Source organism: Euprymna scolopes, chromosome 11 (assembly GCF_053919585.1).
Source record: "Euprymna scolopes isolate OS-2025 chromosome 11, ASM5391958v1, whole genome shotgun sequence".
NCBI lineage: Eukaryota > Metazoa > Mollusca > Cephalopoda > Sepiida > Sepiolidae > Euprymna > Euprymna scolopes.
This window is the reverse complement of record NC_136492.1, coordinates 3,093,634-3,109,503: the sequence shown is the minus strand read 5'-3', so window position 1 is coordinate 3,109,503 and position 15,870 is coordinate 3,093,634. Positions and strand designations below refer to the sequence as shown.

The window sequence follows — 15,870 nt, the reverse complement described above, 5'->3', positions numbered from 1 at the left end:
AAATAACCTTGTTTCAATATTAAACCTTTAAAAAAAAAAAAAAAAAAAAAAAAATCTTACGCCAGGATTTGAACTCACAACCTTTAGATAAAATGCGCAAAAAACCTGACATGTTACTCGCTCGGCCAGCAATACAGAGTAGCTGAAACACGTTTGAATTTATTTAAAAGTATTAAAAACAGAATTGACACATGCCCGCAATAAAAGTTAACTCCGCTCCTTCTTTTTGACCTCAATTAACTTTTGCTGCGGGGTAGTTTTTGGGTTTGTTTACCCAACTGTGGCTGGTTGTTTCCCCCAAGATGTTGGGGGAGGGGGGGGCAGTTCCCCATTGTCCGGACGTTCCCCGGTGCGATTGCCGGGAACTGCCGCCTTAGCTTCAAATTAGTTTCGCTTTTTATACAAAAAAACTGAACGAACACAAGACGGGCTGAAATAGAAATAATTTTGTAAAAATCGACGTAAATAAATCTAAACGCAATGCGCATTCGCAAATCGTACATATTATGATCTAGGGGCTATATAAACAGTTCTAAGCGATAGTAACCCCACCCCTGGGACTGTCGGTGAAAAAAGCCTTTGAGACATACATAAAATGTGTGCGCGCATTTGCCTCTTATTTATATATATATATATATATATATAGATGTTTTTCCATTTTGATTTTCCAAATTTGTTGGCATTGCATACACGCGTTGCCATTTAAAATGTTCTTTTGCTAAACAACTGTTATTTTGTATACGTAAAAAGTGTTTTTCTATTTTTAATGCAGAATATATTGTTTGTGTTTTTCTATTTTTTTTTTAATGCAGAATATTTAAAATTCTTATTAAAAAAAAAACACTTCAATTCATTGTGTGCGGTCCTTATCACTACACAAATGAACTCGCACAATGTTCAGGGAGTCGTGAATTTTATGTGCCTTCGTTAGGCAGTTTGAAAATTCCCATTGAGTAACAGTTATGCTCTAATCGATGTGCGCGTTTGATTTTTGTTAAGATTGCTCATTTCTTATGATACTGAGCGTCATCAGATTCAAATTTTATCCGCATCATGTACGAATTCAAAAGATGCTTTGAAAACGGAAAGTTTTAAGGATTAGCGAAACTCTCGATGGAGGCTTCTTTTCTAGGGCAGGTGCTCTTGATGTATCAGAGGCCTTTGATAAGGTATGGTATAAAGATCTTCACAAGATCTCCAGCTATAGTATAGCTGGGAATGTCTTTTCAATTATTAAATCATTTCTCTCTGATAGGTTCATAAGCGTAATAATTGATGGGCAGAAATAAGAATCTCTCCGTATTAATGCTGGAGTCCCTCAGGGGTCCATCCTGAGCTCAATTCTCTTCCTTATCTATATTAATGATCTTTAAAATCACATCCTTACATCATTTGTAGACATTTTTGCTGACGACAAGAATTCAGATGATAAGTCATCTCCCTCTCAGTACAGACCAATAAGTCTCTTGTGTGTCATGAGTAAGTTGCTGGAATCCATATTAAATAGAGAAGTAGTCAACCACCTCAGCAGAAATAACCTTCTTAGTGACATGCAATATGGTTTCCGTTCTGCCAGATCTACAGCAGATGTGCTAACGGTTATATCTCATAGGATTAGTGAATCTCTCGACAAAGGCTTCCTCTCTAGGGCAATTACTCTTGACATATCAAAGGCCTTCGATAAGGTATAGCATAGAGGCCTACTTCACAAGATTTCCAGCTACGGTATAACTGGAAATGTTTTCTCAATTATTAAATCATTTCTCTCTGATAGGCTATTAAGAGTAGTGGTTGATGGGTAGAAATCAGAGGCCCACATTATTAATGCTGAAGTCCCTCAGGGGTCCATCCTCGGTCCAACTCTCTTCCTGATCTACATCAATGATCTCCCAAAATATATACTTAAATCATTCGTTGATTTCTATGCTGATGACACGACTATCTATGGCAACACATCAAAGGCCGTAAATGACCAAGGTCTCTGATTCTCTCTCCTCTGATCTTGAGCATGTGGTACAATGGGGGGAAAAAAGTGGCAGGTTGCTTTTAATGCATCTAAAACCAAGCTTTTATCTTTACATCATCAACGTTCTGATTCTCATTTGGCATCAATTGAAACGAATGGTTCTCGTTTTGGGGAGGCTCCATGCTTTTCTAACTTCTAGGCTTGACCTTTACTCCTGATCTAAAATGGAATATGCACATCAAATCCGTTGCCAAGATGGCTTGAAAAATGATGGTATCCTTCTATCGATCCAGTAGATATCTACCTGCTGATGCAATTCTTTACCTATATAAGAGCCAGGCACTTCCAAAGATGAAGTATTGCTGTCACATCTAGGCAGGAGTTGCTAGGCAGATCTTATCCTGCCTTGACAGAGTTCAGAATAGACTTCATAGCCTAGTGGGAGATGCTCTTTTCTCTTCCCTGCAACCTCTTTCTCACAGAAGAGTTGCGAGCCTGTCTCTGTTTTATCGTTATTTTCATGGCAAGTGCTCGTCTGAGCTCCAATCCCTGGGACCCCCCCCTCGCCAATCTTTCACGAAAAGCACCAGTCTAGCTGAAACCACTATCAAAAATTTTCCCCACTTTTTATCTGTGCCAAAACCTAAACGTAGATTCCATGAACGAAGCTTCTTTCTTAGAAGTGCACGCCTGTGGAACTCTCTTCCGTTTACCTGCTTTCCAGCTGACTACAATATGGCTGTCTTCAAGTCCAATGTAAACAAGTTCTTGATGAACCGTCCCCCTTAAGTAATCCAATTTACCAAATTTACACTTCTGACGATTGCTATAATATTATCCTTTTGACCACTATACCTTTTAACCCTTAATCTCGAGTGGCCTCTGGGCCTTGACAAGTGGTGATTTCTTTGCCAAAAAAAAAAAAAAAAGCAATCGGCCTTCATATAACAACGATTAGTAATCATTTGTTTGCACTTTTCTCATTAACCACACCTTGCATTTTTAAAAAAAAATTTGCACAAACATTAATCATGGTGAAAGTAAATTTTTTTTCCCCTCATGGATAGGGATCCTGCATGCTTGGCTTGCTTTTTTTTTTTTTTTTATAAATATATAGGGTGAATACTGGACAAGAACCTTTCTGTCTTATCAACTTTTAGTTGTTTTACAAGATAATAAAAGGGGAGCTAATTCATACACCAGTAATACAGTTATTATTAAAAAATAACAAACTTATAAATTTATGATTTCATGACTATGAATTATAGCCCCTTTTTTTTTTTTTTTTTTTTTCTCGTGAGACACATTAATAGTCTCTCTCTGCTCCATCCTTAGTTTACTGAAAGATGCTCAACTGAGCTCCAATAAGTTTTGCATTTTTATACTAACCACTTTCGCAAAAATATTTTGTACGATTTTATTTCCAGAATTAATAATCTGTTTTATCTTTCTAGTTTTGGGATACACGCAGTCCAAATCCGATGATGGTTATAAATTTACCAGAAAGATGCTACTGCGCGGATGTTGTAAGTAATTTGATTATCAACTTTTTCATTAATTTATTTTTTTTCTATTCAAAGTTGAAATAACCCTTAAGATTTTTTTTGCTTTGTTTTTGTTACCCACCACAGGGATTGAATTTGCTACCTTTTTTAATGGAAATTGCTCCAGACAAAGTCTGAAGCCACTTGATGTAAGGCGTTAAAACAATACTGCTTCGAGGTAAAAAAAAAAAGAAAAAAACCTACAAAATCTAGTCAAATATATGGATAGATTTCAAACCAGAAAACAGCAATTCTTTTCCCTTTGTCAGACTCATTTTTCAATGACCGTAAATCCAAGTTCCTTTTTTTTACTCTTGTTAATAAAAACTGCTTCATTACATTAACTTGTTGATTAAAATGGATTCAGTCAATTCAGCTCCTCATATTCTCGGGGGTTGCTGTGGCAATATTTAGATGCACATGTGTGGAATTAAGGTTAAAATTAAGTAGAAAATTTAATTTGGAAGTTAAGTTTAAAATCAAAAATGCTTGGCCAGATATGTCTTGAACAGAATTCCAAAATGTTACGTTTTCCAAAGTTGTCTTTATTCCAGTCAAGGTAAAACTAAGAAATTGCCCTCAAAGAATGAAGCAACAAAAAAACACTAGTTCAAATCAAAACAGTTCAAATTCTATCGAGCTAGAAGACTACTCACACCCGAGAGTATCCTGTACCTTTACAAGGCCACCATTCGCCCATGCATGGAGTATTGTTGCCACATCTGGGCTGGTGCATCTCCCACTAGTCTTTCTCTCTTAGATAAAGTTCAAAAAAAAAGTTGTCAATCTAATCGGCCCCACTTTATCAACTAAGCTCCAGCCCCTGTCCCATCACCACAATGTTGCATCACTGTGCCTGTTTTACAAATATTTTAATGGAATGTGTTCTGATGAACTTGTTTCACTTGTACCACCTCGACATACATATCCTCGACAGACCCGCTTAGCAATAAGATCTCACCCCTTCACTGTTGATGTCCTCTAAATGCCAGAAAGCTTTCTATTCTAATAGTTCTTTCCCTCGAACAGCTAGACTTTGGAATTTCCTTCCTGCTGCCTGTTTCTCTGACTGTACTGATATGCAGAAGTTTAAATGTAACATAAACAAATATTTTGTTAACCTTTCCTAGACATGGCACCAAATAGTAGCCCCTTATGTCCAAGTGGCGATATGCTTTGTAAGGTGTGAACATGAGTAAAAAAAAAAATAAAAAAAAAAAATAAAAAAAAATTAGAGATGATTTAGTTTGCTTGAAGCTTTGTGCATAATGTGTAAAACTAGTTGTGTTTGAAGTCATTGCAGCTTTTGATATCAGCAGAAGAAAGGCTGCAGAGGACAAAACGTAGAAGGAAGAAAGCATCAGCTACCCAGGGATTCTCATGCCTTGGGTGTCGCAGCGTGTACATGTTAGGAATCGGTCTGCATAGTTACGAGAGAGCATGCTGCCAGGCATAACCTTCCCATTGATCCTCGTATCTGAGGAACCAGTCAAAAAGATATATAAAGGAATTGTTTGAAGGCTTATGACAGCGCAGCCTTGTAGCGGAACACGGTTCGGTACAAGGCAGTAAAAGGAATAGACAACATTAAAGGATTTTCAATTATAAAATATTATCATGGTGACCCGACGTTGCCTGGGATTGAATGATTTTCAGTGAATGTCTCGCACTCCCATATTTTTATTGTCATCGAAATTGATTTGTGTTGGGACGACTAATTGGAATCGGAAAAATTTGTCCCTATTTTCTGCCTTCAATTATCTTTTTTTGTTTGATTTTGTTTTGAACAAAATCAAACAAAAAAACAACTACTGATAGCAATAATAAAAAAACAACTACTGATAGCAATAATAAAAAAACAACTACTGATAGCAATAATAAAAAAACAAATACTGATAGCAATAATAAAAACACAAATACTGATAGCAATAATAAAAACACAACAACTGATAGCAATAATAAAAACACAACAACTGATAGCAATAATAAAAAAACAACTACTGATAGCAATAATAAAAAAACAACTACTGATAGCAATAATAAAAAAACAACTACTGATAGCAATAATAAAAAAACAACTACTGATAGCAATAATAAAAAAACAACTACTGATAGCAATAATAAAAAAACAACTACTGATAGCAATAATAAAAAAACAAATACTGATAGCAATAATAAAAACACAAATACTGATAGCAATAATAAAAACACAACAACTGATAGCAATAATAAAAACACAACAACTGATAGCAATAATAAAAAAACAACTACTGATAGCAATAATAAAAAAACAACTACTGATGATAATAATAAAAAAACAACTACTGATAGCAATAATAAAAAAACAACTACTGATAGCAATAATAAAAAAACAACTACTGATAGCAATAATAAAAAAACAACTACTGATAGCAATAATAAAAAAACAACTACTGATAGCAATAATAAAAAAACAACTACTGATAGCAATAATAAAAAAACAACTACTGATAGCAATAATAAAAAAACAACTACTGATAGCAATAATAAAAAAACAACTACTGATAGCAATAATAAAAAAACAACTACTGATAGCAATAATAAAAAAACAACTACTGATAGCAATAATAAAAAAACAACTACTGATAGCAATAATAAAAAAACAACTACTGATAGCAATAATAAAAAAACAACTACTGATAGCAATAATAAAAAAACAACTACTGATGATAATAAAAAAAAACAACTACTGATGATAATAAAAAAACAACTACTGATGATAATAAAAAAACAACTACTGATAATAATAAAAAAAAAACTACTGATAATAATAAAAAAAAAACAACTACTGATAATAATAAAAAAAAAACAACTACTGATAATAATAAAAAAAAAACAACTACTGATAATAATAAAAAAAAAACAACTACTGATAATAATAAAAAAAAAACAACTACTGATGATAATAATAAAAAAACAACTACTGATGATAATAATAAAAAAATAACTACTGATGATAATAATAAAAAAACAACTACTGATGATAATAATAAAAAAACAACTACTGATGATAATAATAATAAAAAAACAACTACTGATGATAATAATAATAAAAAAACAACTACTGATGATAATAATAATAAAAAAACAACTACTGATGATAATAATAAAAAAACAACTACTGATGATAATAATAAAAAAACAACTACTGATGATAATAAAAAAACAACTGATAAAAAAAAAAAAAAATACTGATGATAATAATAAAAAAACAACTACTGATGATAATAAAAAAAAAACAACTACTGATAATAATAATAAAAAAAACAACTACTGATAATAATAATAAAAAAAACAACAACTGATAAAAAAAAAAAAAATACTGATAATAATAATAAAAAAACAACTACTGATGATAATAATAAAAAAACAACTGATAATAATAATAATAAAAAAACAACTACTGATAATAATAAAAAAACAACTACTGATAATAATAAAAAAAAATACTGATGATAATAATAAAAAAACAACTACTGATGATAATAATAAAAAAACAACTACTGATGATAATAATAAAAAAACAACAACTGATAATAATAATAAAAAAACAACTACTGATAATAATAAAAAAAAACAACTACTGATGATAATAAAAAAACAACTACTGATAATAATAAAAAAACAACTACTGATAATAATAAAAAAACAACTACTGATGATAATAATAAAAAAACAACTACTGATGATAATAATAAAAAAACAACTACTGATGATAATAAAAAAACAACTACTGATGATAATAAAAAAACAACTGATAATAAAAAAAAACAACTACTGATGATAATAATAAAAAAACAACAACTGATAAAAATAAAATAAAAAAAATACTGATAATAATAATAAAAAAACAACTACTGATAATAATAAAAAAACAACTACTGATGATAATAAAAAAACACCTACTGATGATAATAATAAAAAAACAACTACTGATGATAATAATAAAAAAACAACTACTGATGATAATAATAAAAAAACAACTACTGATAATAATAATAAAAAAACAACTACTGATAATAATAATAATAAAAAAACAACTACTGATAATAATAATAATAATAAAAAAACAACTACTGATAATAATAATAATAATAAAAAAACAACTACTGATAATAATAAAAAAACAACTACTGATAATAATAAAAAAAAATACTGATGATAATAATAAAAAAACAACTACTGATGATAATAATAAAAAAACAACTGATAATAATAATAAAAAAACAACTACTGATAATAATAAAAAAAAACAACTACTGATGATAATAAAAAAACAACTACTGATAATAATAAAAAAACAACTACTGATAATAATAAAAAAACAACTACTGATAATAATAAAAAAACAACTACTGATAATAATAAAAAAAAAACAACTACTGATAATAATAATAAAAAAACAACTACTGATAATAATAATAAAAAAACAACTACTGATAATAATAATAAAAAAACAACTACTGATAGCAATAATAAAAAAACAACTTCTGATAATAATAATAAAAAAACAACAACTGATGATAATAATAAAAAAACAACTACTGATGATAATAATAAAAAAACAACTACTGATGATAATAATAAAAAAACAACTACTGATAGCAATAATAAAAAAACAACTACTGATGATAATAATAAAAAAACAACTACTGATAGCAATAATAAAAAAACAACAACTGATGATAATAATAAAAAAACAACTACTGATAATAATAATAAAAAAACAACTACTGATAATAATAATAAAAAAACAACTACTGATAATAATAATAAAAAAACAACTACTGATAATAATAATAAAAAAACAACTACTGATAATAATAATAAAAAAACAACTACTGATAGCAATAATAAAAAAACAACTTCTGATAATAATAATAAAAAAACAACAACTGATGATAATAATAAAAAAACAACTACTGATGATAATAATAAAAAAACAACTACTGATGATAATAATAAAAAAACAACTACTGATAGCAATAATAAAAAAACAACTACTGATGATAATAATAAAAAAACAACTACTGATAGCAATAATAAAAAAACAACTACTGATGATAATAATAAAAAAACAACTACTGATAATAATAATAAAAAAACAACTACTGATGATAATAATAAAAAAACAACTACTGATGATAATAATAAAAAAACAACTACTGATAATAATAATAAAAAAACAACTACTGATGATAATAATAAAAAAACAACTACTGATGATAATAATAAAAAAACAACTACTGATGATAATAATAAAAAAACAACTACTGATGATAATAATAAAAAAACAACTACTGATGATAATAATAAAAAAACAACTACTGATGATAATAATAAAAAAACAACTACTGATAATAATAATAAAAAAACAACTACTGATGATAATAATAAAAAAACAACTACTGATGATAATAATAAAAAAACAACTACTGATGATAATAAAAAAAAACAACTACTGATGATAATAATAAAAAAACAACAACTGATAAAAATAAAAAAATAAAAATACTGATAATAATAATAAAAAAACAACTACTGATAATAATAAAAAAACAACTACTGATTATAATAAAAAAACACCTACTGATGATAATAATAAAAAAACAACTACTGATGATAATAATAAAAAAACAACTGATAAAAATAAAAAAAAAAATACTGATGATAATAATAAAAAAAAAAAACTGATGATAATAATAAAAAAACAACTACTGATGATAATAATAAAAAAACAACTACTGATAGCAATAATAAAAAACAACTACTGATAATAATAATAAAAAAACAACTACTGATAGCAATAATAAAAAAACAACAACTGATGATAATAATAAAAAAACAACAACTGATAATAATAATAAAAAAACAACTACTGATAATAATAATAAAAAAACAACTACTGATAATAATAATAAAAAAACAACTACTGATAATAATAATAAAAAAACAACTACTGATAATAATAATAAAAAAACAACTACTGATGATAATAATAAAAAAACAACTACTGATGATAATAATAAAAAAACAACTACTGATGATGATAATAAAAAAACAACTACTGATGATGATAATAAAAAAACAACTACTGATGATAATAATAAAAAAACAACTACTGATGATAATAATAAAAAAACAACTACTGATGATAATAATAAAAAAACAACTACTGAGTATAATAATAAAAAAACAACTACTGAGTATAATAATAAAAAAACAACTACTGATAATAATAAAAAAACAACTACTGATAATAATAATAAAAAAACAACTACTGATGATAAGTATAAAAAAACAACTACTGATAATAATAATAAAAAAACAACTACTGATGATAATAATAAAAAAACAACAACTGATAAAAATAAAAATAAAAAAATACTGATAATAATAATAAAAAAACAACTACTGATAATAATAATAAAAAAACAACTACTGATGATAATAATAAAAAAACAACTACTGATGATAATAATAAAAAAACAACTACTGATGATAATAAAAAAACAACTACTGATGATAATAATAAAAAAACAACTACTGATGATAATAATAAAAAAACAACTACTGATGATAATAATAAAAAAACAACTACTGATGATAATAATAAAAAAACAACTACTGATGATAATAATAAAAAAACAACTACTGATGATAATAATAAAAAAACAACTACTGATGATAATAATAAAAAACAACTACTGATAATAATAATAAAAAAACAACTACTGATAATAATAATAAAAAAACAACAACTGATAAAAATAAAAATAAAAAAATACTGATAATAATAATAAAAAAACAACTACTGATAATAATAAAAAAACAACTACTGATTATAATAAAAAAACACCTACTGATGATAATAATAAAAAAACAACTACTGATAATAATAATAAAAAAACAACTACTGATGATAATAATAAAAAAACAACTACTGATAATAAAAAAAAAACAACAACTGATAAAAATAAAAAAAACAACTACTGATAATAGTAATAAAAAAACAACTACTGATAATAATAATAAAAAAACAACTACTGATGATAATAATAAAAAAACAACTGATAAAAATAAAAATACTGATAATAATAATAAAAAAACAACTACTGATAATAATAATAAAAAAACAACTACTGATGATAATAATAAAAAAACAACTACTGATGATAATAATAAAAAAACAACTACTGATGATAATAATAAAAAAACAACTACTGATGATAATAATAAAAAAACAACTACTGATGATAATAATAAAAAAACAACTACTGATGATAATAATAAAAAAACAACTACTGATGATAATAATAAAAAAACAACTACTGATGATAATAATAAAAAAACAACTACTGATGATAATAATAAAAAAACAACTACTGATGATAATAATAAAAAAACAACTACTGATGATAATAATAAAAAAACAACTACTGATAATAATAATAAAAAAACAACAACTGATAAAAATAAAAAAAAAAAAATACTGATAATAATAATAAAAAAACAACTACTGATAATAATAAAAAAACAACTACTGATTATAATAAAAAAACACCTACTGATGATAATAATAAAAAAACAACTACTGATAATAATAATAAAAAAACAACTACTGATGATAATAATAAAAAAACAACTACTGATAATAAAAAAAAAACAACAACTGATAAAAATAAAAAAAACAACTACTGATAATAATAATAAAAAAACAACTACTGATAATAATAATAAAAAAACAACTACTGATGATAATAATAAAAAAACAACAACTGATGATAATAATAAAAAAACAACTACTGATGATAATAATAAAAAAACAACTACTGAGTATAATAATAAAAAAACAACTACTGATGATAATAATAAAAAAACAACTACTGATAATAATAATAAAAAAACAACTACTGATAATAATAATAAAAAAACAACTACTGATGATAAGTATAAAAAAACAACTACTGATAATAATAATAAAAAAAACAACTACTGATGATAATAATAAAAAAACAACTGATAAAAATAAAAATAAAAAAATACTGATAATAATAATAAAAAAACAACTACTGATAATAATAATAAAAAAACAACAACTGATAAAAAAAAAAAAAAAAAAAATACTGATAATAATAATAAAAAAACAACTACTGATAATAATAAAAAAACAACTGATTATAATAAAAAAACACCTACTGATGATAATAATAAAAAAACAACTACTGATGATAATAATAAAAAAACAACTACTGATGATAATAATAAAAAAACAACTACTGATGATAATAATAAAAAAACAACTACTGAGTATAATAATAAAAAAACAACTACTGATGATAATAATAAAAAAACAACTACTGATGATAATAATAAAAAAACAACTACTGATAATAATAATAAAAAAACAACTACTGATAATAATAATAAAAAAACAACTACTGATAATAATAATAAAAAAACAACTACTGATGATAAGTATAAAAAAACAACTACTGATAATAATAATAAAAAAACAACTACTGATGATAATAATAAAAAAACAACAACTGATAAAAATAAAAATAAAAAAATACTGATAATAATAATAAAAAAACAACTACTGATAATAATAATAAAAAAACAACTACTGATGATAATAATAAAAAAACAACTACTGATAATAATAATAAAAAAACAACTACTGATGATAATAATAAAAAAACAACTACTGATGATAATAATAAAAAAACAACTACTGATGATAATAATAAAAAAACAACTACTGATGATAATAATAAAAAAACAACTACTGATGATAATAATAAAAAAACAACTACTGATGATAATAATAAAAAAACAACTACTGATGATAATAATAAAAAAACAACTACTGATGATAATAATAAAAAAACAACTACTGATGATAATAATAAAAAAACAACTACTGATGATAATAAAAAAAAACAACTACTGATAATAATAATAAAAAAACAACAACTGATAAAAATAAAAAAAAAAAAATACTGATAATAATAATAAAAAAACAACTACTGATAATAATAAAAAAACAACTACTGATAATAATAAAAAAACAACTACTGATTATAATAAAAAAACACCTACTGATGATAATAATAAAAAAACAACTACTGATGATAATAATAAAAAAACAACTGATAAAAATAAAAAAAAAAAATACTGATGATAATAATAAAAAAAAAAAAACTGATGATAATAATAAAAAAACACCTACTGATGATAATAATAAAAAAACAACTACTGATAATAATAATAAAAAAACAACTACTGATGATAATAATAAAAAAACAACTACTGATAATAAAAAAAAAACAACAACTGATAAAAATAAAAAAAACAACTACTGATAAAAATAAAAAAAACAACTACTGATAATAATAATAAAAAAACAACTACTGATAATAATAATAAAAAAACAACTACTGATGATAATAATAAAAAAACAACTACTGATGATAATAATAAAAAAACAACTACTGATGATAATAATAAAAAAACAACTACTGATGATAATAATAAAAAAACAACTACTGATGATAATAATAAAAAAACAACTACTGATGATAATAATAAAAAAACAACTACTGATGATAATAATAAAAAAACAACTACTGATGATAATAATAAAAAAACAACTACTGATAATAATAATAAAAAAACTACTGATGATAATAATAAAAAAACAACTGATAAAAATAAAAAAAAAACAACTACTGATAATAATAATAAAAAAACAACTACTGATGATAATAATAATAAAAACAACTACTGATGATAATAATAATAAAAACAACTACTGATGATAATAATAAAAAAACAACTACTGATGATAATAATAAAAAAACAACTACTGATGATAATAATAAAAAAACAACTACTGATAATAATAATAAAAAAACAACTACTGATGATAATAATAAAAAAACAACAACTGATAAAAATAAAGAAAAAAAATACTGATAATAATAAAACAACTACTGATGATAATAATAAAAAAACAACTACTGATAATAATAATAAAAAAACAACTACTGATGATAATAATAAAAAAACAACAACTGATAAAAATAAAGAAAAAAAATACTGATAATAATAAAAAAACTACTGATAATAATAATAAAAAAACAACTACTGATGATAATAATAAAAAAACAACTACTGATGATAATAATAAAAAAACAACTACTGATGATAATAAAAAAACAACTACTGATAATAATAATAAAAAAACAACTACTGATAAAAATAAAAAAAAAAAATACTGATAATAATAATAAAAAAACAACTACTGATAATAATAAAAAAAAAACAACTACTGATAATAATAAAAAAAAAACAACTACTGATAATAATAATAAAAAAACAACTACTGATAATTATAATAAAAAAACAACTACTGATAATAATAATAAAAAAAACAACTACTGATAATAATAATAAAAAAACAACTACTGATAATAATAATAAAAAAACAACTACTGATAATAATAATAATAAAAAAACAACTACTGATGATAATAATAATAAAAAAACAACTACTGATGATAATAATAATAAAAAAACAACTACTGATGATAATAATAATAAAAAAACAACTACTGATGATAATAATAAAAAAACAACTACTGATGATAATAATAATAAAAAAACAACTACTGATGATAATAATAAAAAAACAACTACTGATGATAATAATAAAAAAACAACTACTGATGATAATAATAAAAAAACAACTACTGATGATAATAAAAAAACAACTACTGATGATAATAAAAAAACAACTACTGATAATAATAATAAAAAAACAACTACTGATAATAATAATAATAAAAAAACAACTACTGATAATAATAATAATAAAAAAACAACTACTGATAATAATAATAATAATAAAAAAACAACTACTGATAGCAATAATAAAAAAACAACTACTGATAATAATAATAAAAAAACAACTACTGATAATAATATCTTAGAACACTGCCAGGCACACACAGTACCTTTCAGTGAAATTTCATAAAAATCAACCCAGCCGTTTTCGAGTCCATAGGGAACGAGCTCACAGATACAGTTCCTTTTATATAATCGTAGAGAGATGGGTTTTTTTTTTTTGCTGGCTTGAGTCACCACTTATCAAGGCCCAAAGGCCACTCGAGGATAAAGGTTAATGAATGTAAGATGATAGTGTAGTAATCGTTAAAGGTGTAAATTGGGTAGAATTTGATTATTTATTTGGACAGCTCAACAAGAACTTGTTGGTCCCCAGATTTATCGGAGAGGGACCTATGTTTTCAATGGCATTTGTCTGTACATCCGTTTGCCCAAACGATTGTCAGATAGCCGTCCATTAGTTTTTCCTGAAATTTTGCCACAAATTGCATTTCATTAAATAGATTTGCACAGTAAAAAAAAAATTTTTTTTTTTTTTTTTTTTGCGAAAATTCCCATTGCATCCATAGGGGCTAAAAAGGTAAAAATGCTCCAAAATGGCGAAAAATGGCACTTTTTGCCTCAGTGTTTGATCCATCCATTAGAGTTCCCTGAAACTTGGCCAAAATGTGGAGGCCATTGTTAATATAAATTCAGTATGGATGACCCTAGCAAAATTTAGGTTTGTATCCCTCTGGGACTTTTAGGGATAAAAAACATGCCCCCCCCCTTTTTTTTTTTTTTTTTTTTTTTTTTTCATATTACTCAAAAACTTGATATGTCTATATAGTGGTTTTCCATGGTGCTGAATTCAATTATGCATGTCTTAAGGCGTTAAACTGCACCGATTACCCATTTTTATTGGGATTCTGCGTTCCCAGGAGCTCAAAAGGGGTCACAAGAAAAGTTTTGCATCGCAGAATTGAAGCAACAGGTGTTCTCAATGTTGATGAGTGTGACAGGAGGAAAAGTGTGTTGTTTGAGACGATTGAATTGTGAGAAGTGAGTGGCGGAGTACCCCAAAAGCACCGTAATTTCTTCGGACATCCAGGCACCATGATTGGGCCAAAAAGAGCGAAAAAATGTGATAAGTTCAAATAAAATTACTCCATTTTTAACGATGATGGAAATATTTGTTTTTAGGACGAACTCCACCATCACACGTCTCACATTCATCATTTCTTCGTTATTTTTTGTGGTATCATCTCACATGCAGCACCAGAAGGGGACCACGCACGCACGGCTTGTTTACATTGGATTTGAAGGCTACTATGTTATATTCAGCCGGGAAGCATGCCAGCAGAACAGTCGCACGAGAAAAAGTAAAGTTCTCAAATTTTCAGGATAAATCTCTTTGTCAAGGGGAAAAAA

At 25.6% G+C, this 15,870-nt stretch overlaps 1 protein-coding gene across 7 annotated transcripts in view; it reads left to right on the top strand.

Moving 5' to 3' along the window:
* Positions 1 to 15,870, top strand: part of LOC145287731 (mRNA export factor-like) — a 52,600-nt gene that overhangs the window by 25,234 nt on the left and 11,496 nt on the right. For all 7 annotated transcript variants that reach the window (XM_080135488.1, XM_080135487.1, XM_080135493.1 and 4 more), the window contains one exon: positions 3,421 to 3,492. In XM_080135488.1, the coding sequence (XP_079991614.1) occupies positions 3,421 to 3,492 (72 nt within the window). The remainder of the gene's footprint in view (positions 1 to 3,420; positions 3,493 to 15,870) is intronic.